The sequence below is a fragment of the Tauraco erythrolophus genome, chromosome 12 (assembly GCF_009769465.1).
Source record: "Tauraco erythrolophus isolate bTauEry1 chromosome 12, bTauEry1.pri, whole genome shotgun sequence".
Taxonomy (NCBI): Eukaryota; Metazoa; Chordata; class Aves; order Musophagiformes; family Musophagidae; genus Tauraco; species Tauraco erythrolophus.
Genome location: NC_141476.1, coordinates 18,563,959 through 18,576,084, shown reverse-complemented (window position 1 = coordinate 18,576,084; position 12,126 = coordinate 18,563,959). Strand labels below are relative to the sequence as shown.

Genomic DNA, 12,126 nt, shown 5'->3' with positions numbered 1-12,126 from the left:
TTTGTGTGCTTTCCAGAAATTTCTGTTCTCAGAATCCAGGACTTTCCATAGAGTCTGATCTGATATTAACCAAATCACCCCTCCCCTCCTGTTTGTCCACTTGGCTGCCAATCAGCACATGGCAAAACACCAGGAAGCCAAGCTGGAAACCTCACTCCGTGGCAATGGCCCTAGAAGATCACTGCCATGTACCCTCCTTCCAAAACTGAGCCACCAAGTCAGTCCAGTGCTTAGTGGGCCGGCAGCTGTGGTGTTTGTGTCCTGGGCTCTTCCACCTGCCACCACAGCAGGAAAGAGAAAACGTTGCACAAAGTCCATGAACGCCCCCCATACATGTACAGAAAGCAAAACACCAGAAAAACTCCAGAAGGAGCCACTGATCCTGAGAGAAAAGATGACTTTAGGCAGAAGCAATGACAGACAAATGGGTAAATGCACATCTAATACTGAGGAAAGGGTTTGGCTTCTCTGTCATACAACAGAAGAAGCTCATGATGTGTCAGGGTACATGCCAAGCCGTTTCATCTGTTGGAGGAGAGGCTGTGACAGCACCTAGAAATGACTTCACCAAAAGGCAGCAACCTTTGCAACCCATACGTGCTAGTGCCCACGAGAAATTATTATAATGGTCATGTCTAAACTTAGCCATGCCCAAGAGGGGCAAGACTAGATCAAAGTCACTGTAAAATGGCCATACTTCAGGCCTCCAGCACAAGGCTCTACCTAGGCACATCTCTCCAGAATAAAGGCAGTTTCTCTCTCTGCAGATACTGGTGTTGACCACTGCCAGACAGAGCATCTGGACAGATGCGCTGGTCCAGCTTCCTAAACCCTAGATCTGAAGTTCCAGTTACTTGGATGTCCGAGAGAAGGGGTGCTCCCTGTTCATCTGGGAATCCCCTTGAGTCCCATCCCTCCTGTTACAGTCATTCTATAGGTTGTTTTTCTCCAGTTCTAGTCCTAAATCTTGCTCTAATTGCTGATGAGTTAAGCTACTCAGCTGAAACTCCCAGAAACAGAGACCATTTTTCAATTGGAAAAGGGAGATTAAAAAGCTGAAGACTTCATAGAGCTCTTTTGGGGCCAAAAAATAAAGGCATTAACAACATGAAGATCTGTGAGAATATATTAGGAAAGTCTAAATAAGTTAACCTGGGGAACAGGTTTAGTGCATGACTTAAAAGAACAGTTGTTGCTTTCTCTGCCTTCAGCACAGATTTTAGCTTTAAATTTACATTTTTGAGTCTGTCCTGGAAATCGCCAACTTTGAAGTAATTCTCTGCTCTAGCACAGCCTTTTTTTTCTTGCATAGGAAGCCAGGAGAAACTACTGTCATAGCTCATCTTGGCCAGTTAGCCAGGGACAACCCTGTTTCTTCCTGTATTTCCTTTTGAACAAGAAGAAATCTGTCCTGGCAAAACATCCTGTCCTGATTTTAGAGTAGCCAGCAATAGACTCCTGCTAAGTTGTTTCAGTAATTAGTTACACTCTCTGTTAAAGATGTGCACCTTTTCTTCTGGCCTGCATTTGTAGTGCTTGTTATACACTTGCATATGAAACTTTAAAGAGACTTCTGCTGTCAAAATTTCTGCTCCCTGTGCCCTAAGCTTGTCTTTGATGAGCGAAAGTCTTTCACAACAAGGCTGATTGTTTTCCAGCTGTTAATCCACCTACTGGTTCTTCTCCAAACCTAGTTTTCCATTTCTCTCCCCACTGGTCATTAACATAACTGGACATAATATTTTTGCAACTATTCCACTACTGCAGTACACAGATTATTTAATCCTGCTACCTGTACTTTGCAATCCCATTAACACTCACAAGGATCCCATTAGCCTGCTGGGCAGCCCACTGAAAACAGGTGCTCATGGTCAGCCAATATCCGTAAAAGCCCCAAATCTTTTTCCAGGCTCTTCTGGCAGCAGAAGCCCCTCAGCCACAAGGCACAGGCTGCATTATTTGTCTCTGCATATAGGATCCTATTAAACACTTGTACCTAGCTGAAAGGGCAATCCCAATTGCTCTGCAGCAACAACAGGCTCCCTTCATAATTCCCGTTCCCCAGCCCGTGTGCTACAGTCCACTTTCAGAAAACGTTGCTGTCCTCAAACATACTGATAAATCCCTATCAGATATCCAAAATCTGATCTATGTGAGGCCATAACAGCAACGCTCCAACTTTAACCTATTTGTTTACAGCTACATTTTGACATATGGCAGTTAATTTTTGATCTATTAAATAACGCCCTATTGCATTTATGTTCAATATACCTTACAGGAGCCTACATATATTTCAAAAAAAAGACCTTAAGCTACATACAAGATAGAGCACCATTATCTTTTTCATTTCCCAAACTGGGAAGCCAATGACACAAAAGGAGAAGCAGCCCTCCTTTGAAGAGACAAGTAGTCAAGAGGCAAAACCATGAAAAAACCCCAATCTCCTGATTCCTGGTCACTGGCTGTACTCACTATACAGTGTGACCTTCCGACCTTTCTGAAAAGTAACCAACCGTGGCAATGAAATCGGGGAAATTAAAGGCCATTCTGCATCAAAAGCTTCCTTTTTGCACTAATTAAAACAGAAAAATGTGTGCACTGCTCTGACATAAAGCACCAGAGAAAGGCTCCATCCTGCAATTTGTATATGTGCATATACATATCAGGAGCAAAAATCTTCCCTTCTCTGTGTGCCTGACCTTCTTGAAAGGATAATGATTATGTTTAGCTGGAAGTAAGGTTAAACTTCGTGAAAGGTTTCTCTGAGCAAATCTTTGCCTAAAGTGCTTTCAGGGAACTTCCCAGCACAGTGATTGCCATTCAGCTGACAAATGCAAGTAAACAGCAACAGTTTCGCTATATTGAACGTGCTATCATGCAAAAGAAACAATCTATCTTGGGAAACAAATTAAAACCTTCAAACGCATAAGTGGAAAAAGAATTGATCAGACAGCAACAGGACTAGAATGACAAATGCTACAGAGATCACGAATGGTTCATGTGTTACGCAGGAAGAAGTAAGGGCTTTCCTGTTAAATTAGCAGGCAGCACCGGAAGCGAAGAAAACACTTTTCCCACTCACAATGCAAAATTAGAAAGGTTTGCTGTCAGACGATGTCACGGAGGCTACACACAGACAGACTCAAAAGAGGGTTAAACGAATGGAGGACAGACCCAGCTTTGGCTAAGAACAGTCCTTAACTGCTGACTGTCAAAAGAAGGGGGGATCCTTCCATAATTATCTTTTCCCTCGTAATTTTGCCCCCACCATCTGCCACAAGCCCCAATGAGACACAGTACGTTGAACTAGACAAACCAATAGTCTGACCCACTAAGTCTCTTTTCTTGCCTCACAGGAGTTTGCAGCCATGATCTTTTTTGCATAACTACTAAAAAGTGTTCAGCACGGCACAGACCTGTAACTTCTTTCCCTAAGATGTCTCCCAGGCTAAACATGCATCCTCAGCATACAGTGTCCTCCCCCTTACAGGACAATGGACTGTTCTCATGACACAGTCACCACAACGAAGTCAAGACAGAAAAAAATTATGTAGGATCTGAGCTCGTGCTGAGATCATAACAGGTCAAAGAGGTGTCACCAGGGGACTCCTGGGCGCCCTGAGGGTCAGAGGGGATGGTGGGACTGTGATAATCCTCCCAAGCAGAACTGGAGTGCTCCTCCCAGCACTTTTCCTCCAGCAAGAAGACAGCTCAATGTCTGACAACCTCACTTTACCCACACAGTAGCTGCAAGGGATAAGAGATGACAATTTTTGTTTCCACTGAACAAATAAGCCTTCATTTGCTTTAAAACACAGCATCTGAGAGAGGAGGGGATCAGAAACACCAGAAATCCTGCAATAACTAATAGGAAATAGAACCATCAGGGACTCTCTGAGCCTGGAGTGCCCTCTAGGGGTAACAGACTGGTGAGCCCCACATCCCGAGCAGCTTCCTTCAGAGGAGTCCTGGCCCAAACCAAACCTTTCCTGAATGAAGTCATGGTGAGGCTTCATTTAGCCTGTATTTGCCTGAACAAAACAGGAACTACATATCCACGGTTGGCTGAGTTCTCCTCCTCTTTTCTCTGTTTTTCCTCTGACCCCCCAGGCTGCTGCCTGAGTTTTAGAAGGCCTTGTTTTGGGAAAAGGACTTTCTTCTCTGTTAGTACAGTGACTGAGCAATGCTGAGACAGGGATTCCTTGATATTGCAACAATAATCGTGCAATATAACTCACAAGAATGAGCACATCCCTAAACTCTGGCCCAAACACCTTCCCAGGGCAGAAGCCTGGCTCTGGTGGTCGCACGAGGAAAGCAGGCAGGACACTGAGTTCCACGAGCTACAAGCCTTGTAGCAGCAAGTCCAAAGCGTTGCTCACAGAGGGCCAGGTAACTGGAGGAAGGCGAGACTGAGGTCTGCTTAACAAAACTCTCCTCCAACGCAGGATGGCTGTGCTCACAGCGATATCCATCAGTCCTGTGCACCAAGAAGTTATGACTGAATGCAGTCAGCTTTGTTCTCCTGCTCTCAGAGCTTAAACAGGACCTGCTAGTTTCCCAATTTTGGCTGCCTGTCCCCTCTCCACCCAGATTCCCATGGAACACAAGAACGAAGCCACATGTGCTGAAAAAACGTTCCCAGAGGGAGCAAATGGGAGAGGGCTCAGCTACCAGAGAGAACTAAATAGACTCCAAAGGGGCAAACTGCACACAGGGCAAAATTAGGCGGACAACTGAGCTCCTCTCTTTGCATGCGTGTCTCTGTCCCCAGGACTGAAACAATGCTGGCGGTTTATGTCCTACTGTGCCTGCCTTCATGCCAGTACCAACGCGTCGGGAGCGAGAGCCACAACCCTTCTGCTGGAATCGTAGAACGAAACGTGCATGATGAAGATGGCTCTTCCTCCTTTCAGTCTTTGAATCAACAAGCAGGAGCATTTGCAGAAGCTACACAAATATAACTCGGAAGCAAATTTTGCAGGTGCTCATGTATCTGCACTAAGAAGTCAATTTGAGGAGTCGCGTTTACTCAGCCAAGGACAAGCCGTGCCATGTGGCTTGTGTGTGCAGTCACAGGTAAGCAACTTGAACCTGCAAGATCCATGTTGATAACAAATTGCTTCCTAAAGAACAAGGATTATTTACAGGTATTATTTGTTGAAAAATTTCAGCACTATTGGCTTTAAGAACACTGCAGACAAATCCTAAACAGAAAGAGCAACAGATGCAACTAACTTCAATATTTTTGAGAGGAGAAATTTCCACTAGAGTTTTTAAGTCCAGTGAAGTCTGGAAAATTACTCTGACGAAACAATGCACAGGCAAACACCAACCCGAACACACCGCACAAAGCTCTGAGTCAGAGATGACCAACCTTTCCTTCCTAGCAGAAGGAAAGGATCTGGACACCAGGTCGCTTTGTGCAACAGGTTGCACGCAGTACACGGTTCCTGGAAGCAGCATATGCCTAAAGCAATGTCCTGCCAGGTGCTGCTAAATAGCTGGATTTTGTCCCCATGCTCTTCCTATCCAAGTAACCTCCCCAGCACCAGATCACAAGAAAAATCTCAGTTGCCTGAAGAGCTCCATTCCTGAGCTATCATCATAAACTTCTGGCCTTCCATAATAAATGTGCTAAAAATATGCCTTCATAGTAAGTACCGTGACACATCAAATAAAGTTTTACCAGAGAGACCAGGCTTGGGTTAAGCTGTTTATGCCACATTTTTGCAGCAGGGTACATTAAGTGGTTTCAAACACAGCATGTTACACACACGGTATTTCAGTTTGGGCCAGTGGGAGATACTTTAACCAAAATTACGCATGTGGGCACAATTAACGATGTTCTCAGGCATTAGCCACCCTGGCTTCCACTCCACACAATAGGCCTTTGTTTGAAGCCAGGCACTGCACAGAGAGAACTACAGCACAGCACCAGAGGAAGCCTTGCCAGCAGATGTTTTGACTTGCAGAACATACAAGTTCTCCATGGTTTTAATGCTCACATTGCAGCCACAAATTAACGGGGAGTCAGAGGCTGGAAATACTCTCTTGAATCAACTGGAGCAGAAATACTGTTGACAGTAACAAAGCTAACCATCACTGGGCTCCAACCGGCAAACCAGTCCTCAGAGCCCTATTCCCAAACTTAGTCACCAGAGTGACCAAACCCAGACACAACAGAGAGCTCACACCTTCTCTGGACACAAGTGCCACCACTATGATCTAGGGCCCAGCAGGCTTCCAACGAGATGCTGCTGATGCCCCACATCAAATAAAGACTCTGGTTCTGAATATTCTACAGGCTGAGGTGAGAGTATGTCTAAGTGGTAGCTGTGCTGATTCCCACTAAATTGTCAGGAAGCTTCTCATGGATTCCAATAGCATCCTCTTCTTCAAAGAGTACAACGGAAGCAGAGGCTGTCTTTGCCTTTTAACTTTTGTGGAACAAAAGGTGTCAGATGAAGGATTCTGCAGGCTGCATCCTCTCTTTGGTGAGCTGCTGCTTTCTTCATACATTCCCAATACTATCCCTTCCCCAGAAAAAGCTAAGGTGATCTTCCCATCTCCAAAGCCCACTCAGTCCTCAGCATCTCTTCTGACATTTCATAGGGGACATTCTATCTGAATGATCCTTCTCATTCCTTTTGCAGCATGGGCCCCTACTTACAGAGACCTGAGCAGAGGGCCCCCAGCACATTACAACAGTCACCAATCAGCAGGCAAACAAATGAAAAAATTACTATTAGACTGAAACAGGGAACTCCTAAGTTGACAAGCTATGGAATCCACTTCATCTCCAAAAGTTAACTCAGGTTCCAAAAGAAAACAAATTCTCAAAGAAGGAAAAAAAACAAAGGAATCAACACAATCCCCCCCCAAAAAAAAAACTCACAAAACCTAAAGCCTCCTGAGCACTAATAAACAGAAAGACTTCCTTGCCAGGGCGGTCCGTGAGCTCAAAGTTAGGCTACTGTCAGGGAAAAGTGTCACCATGTAGTTCTCAGGCTCTTCCCTAGCAGCAGGAACACCGGCAAAAACAGTTTTAACTTGATCACGTATGGCTGTCCTTTACATTCTTATGACTGACATTCATATGTAATTCCAGACCAGGTCAGAACTTACCCTTCCGTCTCCAGTGTTTATTTTGTTACCATTCAGGAAACGACCCTTCAGTTGCCAGTGTTTGTTCAGAAACCACTGTGGAGCCATCAGACAGGTGGTAGGTGCCATTTCCTACCAACCTCCCCTGTTTCAGTCTGCACATGGACAAACGGGCTCTCTGGAGTCCATCACCATTTTCCAGTAGCAGGTTTCTACTACTGCAGGATTTTACTAACAGCCTTTGGACAACTTCAAGATTCTTGTCCTTGTATCAAAGTACTAAGGCCACTGGGATATAGCAGTACAGGTTTTGAGCTTCTAGGAGTCACTACTATAGCAGATGTAAGGAAAGCAAGCCAAGTCTTTCCATCAATGGCAATGGACCTCTGCAATTAAGTGATACGCTAGCTTGCAACATCTCTTGCTCTGAGCCGGGAGGCAAAGTTCACCAGCACCAGTTCCAGACCACAAGCTTACAATCCCGCTCTGTCCTAAAAGAAGCGGAGTGATCTGACCTCCTCATCACTACAACCTCACGATAAACAGGGCGCCTTCACAGCAACGCTGTGACTGTGTTGTATGATGTAATGCACAGATGCAAGCCCACCCTGCCATGTTCCCACATCCATACCTCTGTTTCAGGCCGAGGAATAAACACTGGGGGTCTCATCTTCAGAGTCAGGTCCTGGAAGTCCCACTCACCAAGCACATACTGCACCGGCATTCTGTGGCAGGCAAAAGCAAGTGTGAACACCTTAGGACTACACTCGCAATACCAGGCTTGTCTCATTACTTACCACATAACCCTCCTGAGAGTGAGCTCCTAGACACCCCTAAGGTTCTCAACTGCAAGAGCAACGTGCAATCTAAGGGAGCTGGGGAGCTCTGTTCCCACAAAAGAGTTTGTTATCGCGCACTGGACCCGGAGAACTACAGGCCAGTCAGCCTCACCTCAGTACTGGGGAAAGTGATGGAGCAAATACTCCTAGAGATCGTTTCCAAACATACTAAGTACTGGAAGGTGACTGGGAGCAGTCAGCATGGATTTACAAAGGGAAAATCATTCCTGACTGACTTGATAGCCACCCACAACATGACGACTAGCTTGGCGCATGAGGAGAGAGTAATCAATACTGTTTATCTTGACTTCCGGAAGGGTTTTGATACTGTCTCCCGTAACATACTCATCTACAAGTTGATGAAGTATGGACTAGATAAAGGAGGTGGACCGAAAACTGACTGAACTGGCAGGCTCGGGGGGCTGTGTTCAGCGGCACACTGAAGGCCGATCACTAGTGGAGCACCCCTGGGGTCAATAGCGAGGCCAATACGGCATAACATCTTCATTAACTCTCTGGATGAAGGGACAGAGGGCACCCTTGGCATGTCTGCAGATGACAGAAAATTGGGAGGAGTGGTTAACAGGCCAGATGGATATGCTACCTTTCAGAGGGACCTCAGGAGGCTGGGGAAAGGGGCTAACAGGAACCGCATGAAATTCAGCAGAGTAATGTGGAATCCTGTTAACTGGGGAGGGATAACCCCATGCAGCAGTACAGGCTGGACAGTGGCCTTGCAGAAAAGGCCCTGGGGATCGGGTGGACAAGTTGACCATAAGCCATCAATGTGGCCTTGCAGCAAAGATGACCAATGGCTTCCTGGGCTGCATTAGGCAGGGTGTTGCCAGAAGATCGAGGGAAGAAATCCTTCCCTTCTATTCAGCACCAGTAGGAAATATCTGGAGTGCTGGCCTCCCAGCACAGCAGAGTCATGGACATACTGGAGTAAGTCTAACAAATGGCCACTAAGATAATTAAGGGGCTGGCACATCTGACATACAAGGAGAGAGACTGGCACAGATTAGCCGTGAGAAGGGAAGGCTCAGGCTGGGGAAGCAGGGGAGGGAAATCTCATCAATAACCATCGGCACCTGGTGAGACGGAGTAAAGAAGTTGGAGCCTGACTCTCTTCAGTGGTATCCAGTGAAAAGACAAGCAAAGGGCACAGACTGAAATACAGAAAATTCCACTTAAACCTAAGAACCAGCCCCCTTTTTCTTTCTTCTTTTAAACACTGTGAGAGCTATCAAACACTGGAACAGGCTGTCCAGAGAGGTTGCACAGTATTTATCTTTAGCTATATTAAAAACCGAATTGGGCATGGCTCTGAGCAACTTGCTCTAGCTGATCCTGCTTTGAGCAGGAGGTGGACTAGATTTCCAGAGGTCCCTGTCAACCTCCATGACTCTCTGGTTCTATGAATTTTGGGGCCATGTTTTCAGCTGCTGTGAGGCACCATATCTCAATTCTTCATGTAGAAGAGCAGACATTTGTTGCAACCTCAACAGCACTCAAGACAGAGCAACTTACAAGTCAGACAGCTCTGCAAATTTTGCATTTCTGCTCCTAACACAAGACTCAAGAGCAGCAGGAAAAATTCAGGGACGACACTCAGATCCCACAAACGGTAACCACTGCTAACACACTGACTCCCTGAGAAACCTTCACATCCTATTCTGTGTTAAGTCATGGCAGGATTAATTCGCACAGCAAAATGAGGATCCACATCATAACCGCACTCACATAAACAAGCAGGACAATGCTACCTCCAACATACTCCCAAACATCTCCCACCCTTCTAAATTATCCAAGTTCCTGAATATTTCCTTTCCCCAGGCCCAGCCCGATTCCAAGTAGCTCCTTCACACAAAACCCATTTAATTTTTTGCACTAAGAGAACCCCTCACACAGAGCAAGCAAATGGAGACCAAAGCTGCAGCAGCCATGAATACTTCTCAACACCAAGGAAAACCCTCTGCAGGCAAAGCTCTCACAGAAGGGCTTAAAGAAAACATACCCAACTCAGAGCCAGCACTGCCAGTTTTCTGCTCCTCTGCAACATTCCTTAAACCCTCTTTGCTCCCAGATAAGTGATTTGCTACCTGACAACAGTAAATGCCCATCACTTCAGTGCCCATGAGACCCTGACACAGCACTGTTACTTGACATGTCAGCTGCTAATGGTCTTCTGCCTTCTCTCTGCTACCATTCCAGCTCCATTAAGACTGAAGGAAAACCCTCCAAAGAAAGACGGTAAGAGGATGCTCCTACCTTTCCAGTCGCTTGTGGCTCAGCTGCTGGATTTGCTCCTGCTGCGCTGCTGTAAGTGGAGTGCGGAGACTTTTGGAATTCAAGCTCTGAAACTGAAGACAAGGTCACTGTAAAATCTGCCCATTTGTGCCACCTGGGTGCCCTCTGCCCCTCCCAAGGGCATCCTCCAGGGAAAGCCAGCATGCTGACAAACACATATGCCTGGGACTGTTGGAAACCACAAACGATTAGGACAACCTATCTGTATGTTTAAAAACAAACTTGTACAAGTGTTCTGCCGCTTTTTGGGGCTGAGAAGAATAGGTAAAATTAAGAATAATTCCACCAGGCAAGTGAGGGTACAGTGTGGGTGTATATGTCATGGGTTACATTTCACAGTCCCTGCAAAAGGCAGCACTGAAGAGACTTCAAGTCGTCTATGGGCATTAATAAACCATGTCTCACCCTCTCTGCTATCTAAGGTAGGGACAAGTTGTTCTGCCTCGTATAAGTAAGATAAAAAGGTAAGGGATTCAACCAAAATGACAAAGTGAGAAGCACACACAGACCTTATTCTGTTCCTATTACTTAACTGTTTTTGCTCCCAGGACAAATGACACAATATATTCACTGGATTCTCGTGCTTCAGGGATCCCATTTGTCTCAAACACCTTCTGCCAGTAGCTGACCACATCAGCGGCAGTCACGAGCTCAGGTCTTGCACTGCAGCTCTGCCTCAGAGATGACCGCTTTGGCCTGACAACAGGAACTTTACTTGGACTCAGTCCCCCTGGCACACACTGAGGTGAGAGACCCAACAACCTCTTGAGCAGTGGGTGGGTGAGGCACCTCATTGTTGCAAAATCAGTTTCTGGCTTCCACATGTGTTCCTTGTTGCCATCTAGTCAGTGCTGAGCCTCACAGGACACTTGGTGCTACCACAAGCCACTGTGGCTAAGCACCAGTTAATCACAGTCAGCGGATTCTCCTCAGGGCAGCATGAAAACAGCACTGGTTCGCAGCTCTGCTGGTCTAGAAAAGGAGGCAAGAGTACAGACTGAATCCCTTGGGCTAGCGAATCACAGGTTCCCCTCCAACAGAATGCAGACTGCTTGCCCTAATCCCAGCCCACAGGTACAAAACCAATTACTTACACCTTAAGAGTAACAAAGGATTATCCCAAGAAAAGACCCAGGTGACAGCTAACCAGCACTGTCACCACATTCTATTTCTTCACAGAGCTGCCCATCTCCACAGGCCAGAGGTAGTGGGAAGCCAGTCCACAGCTATGGCAGGGCAGAAGCGAGTGTGCCTACACACAGGCACGGCATTCCTGCCTGTCCTTGGTCTCAGAATGCCACAAACACACCAACCTTCAGCTCCAGCCCCTGGCTCTCCACCCTGTGGTTGGGTCATCCTGGTCCCTGCAGGAAGACCTTCTAGATTCTTTCTTTTATTCCTCTCTCTGATCATAAACCACAAGTCCTAGGTTAGCAGGTGGGCTCACAGAAGCTCCTGACTCCCTGGGTCAAGGGTCTTCCACACTGTTACCATCCCCAGAGAGCAATCAAGGGACCACAGAGCCAAGGCTGAGGTGCTAGGAGCAGAGGAAGGAGAAAAGCTCCTAAGGCACAACTAGATGGAAGCGAAACACTTGAAAGATGCAAAGGCCAGAAAAGCCAAACCCTGACAGAGGGAAGTCAGTCTCTTAAAGGAGAGAACAGGCACAGCCAGACAGAGAGGGAAGAAAAACAAACAAAAAAAAAAAAACAAGCCGACTGCAGGAGACAAAGGAGATTAAATTTTACAGAGCAGCTGCTGCATATCGCACTTGGAAATGTGTTTTAATGCAGACAAACAGAACAACAACTCCACCTTCCTGCTGTGATCCATCAGAAATTAGGGCCCCCCTCCCTTCTGACTCACAGTC

At 46.3% G+C, this 12,126-nt stretch overlaps 1 protein-coding gene across 1 annotated transcript in view; it reads right to left on the bottom strand.

Annotated features, from left to right (window-relative positions):
- HEMK1 (HemK methyltransferase 1, mitochondrial release factors N(5)-glutamine) overlaps window positions 1-11,104 on the bottom strand; it is a 28,643-nt gene extending 17,539 nt beyond the window's left edge. Inside the window, exons 1-3 of the mRNA XM_009978923.2 lie at window positions 10,790-11,104; window positions 10,218-10,309; window positions 7,739-7,832 (exon numbers count right to left, since the gene is read on the bottom strand). Coding sequence (XP_009977225.1) covers window positions 7,739-7,832; window positions 10,218-10,309; window positions 10,790-11,080 — 477 coding nt within the window. The 5' untranslated portion in view covers window positions 11,081-11,104. The remainder of the gene's footprint in view (window positions 1-7,738; window positions 7,833-10,217; window positions 10,310-10,789) is intronic.
- Between the last annotated feature and the right edge of the window lie 1,022 nt (window positions 11,105-12,126).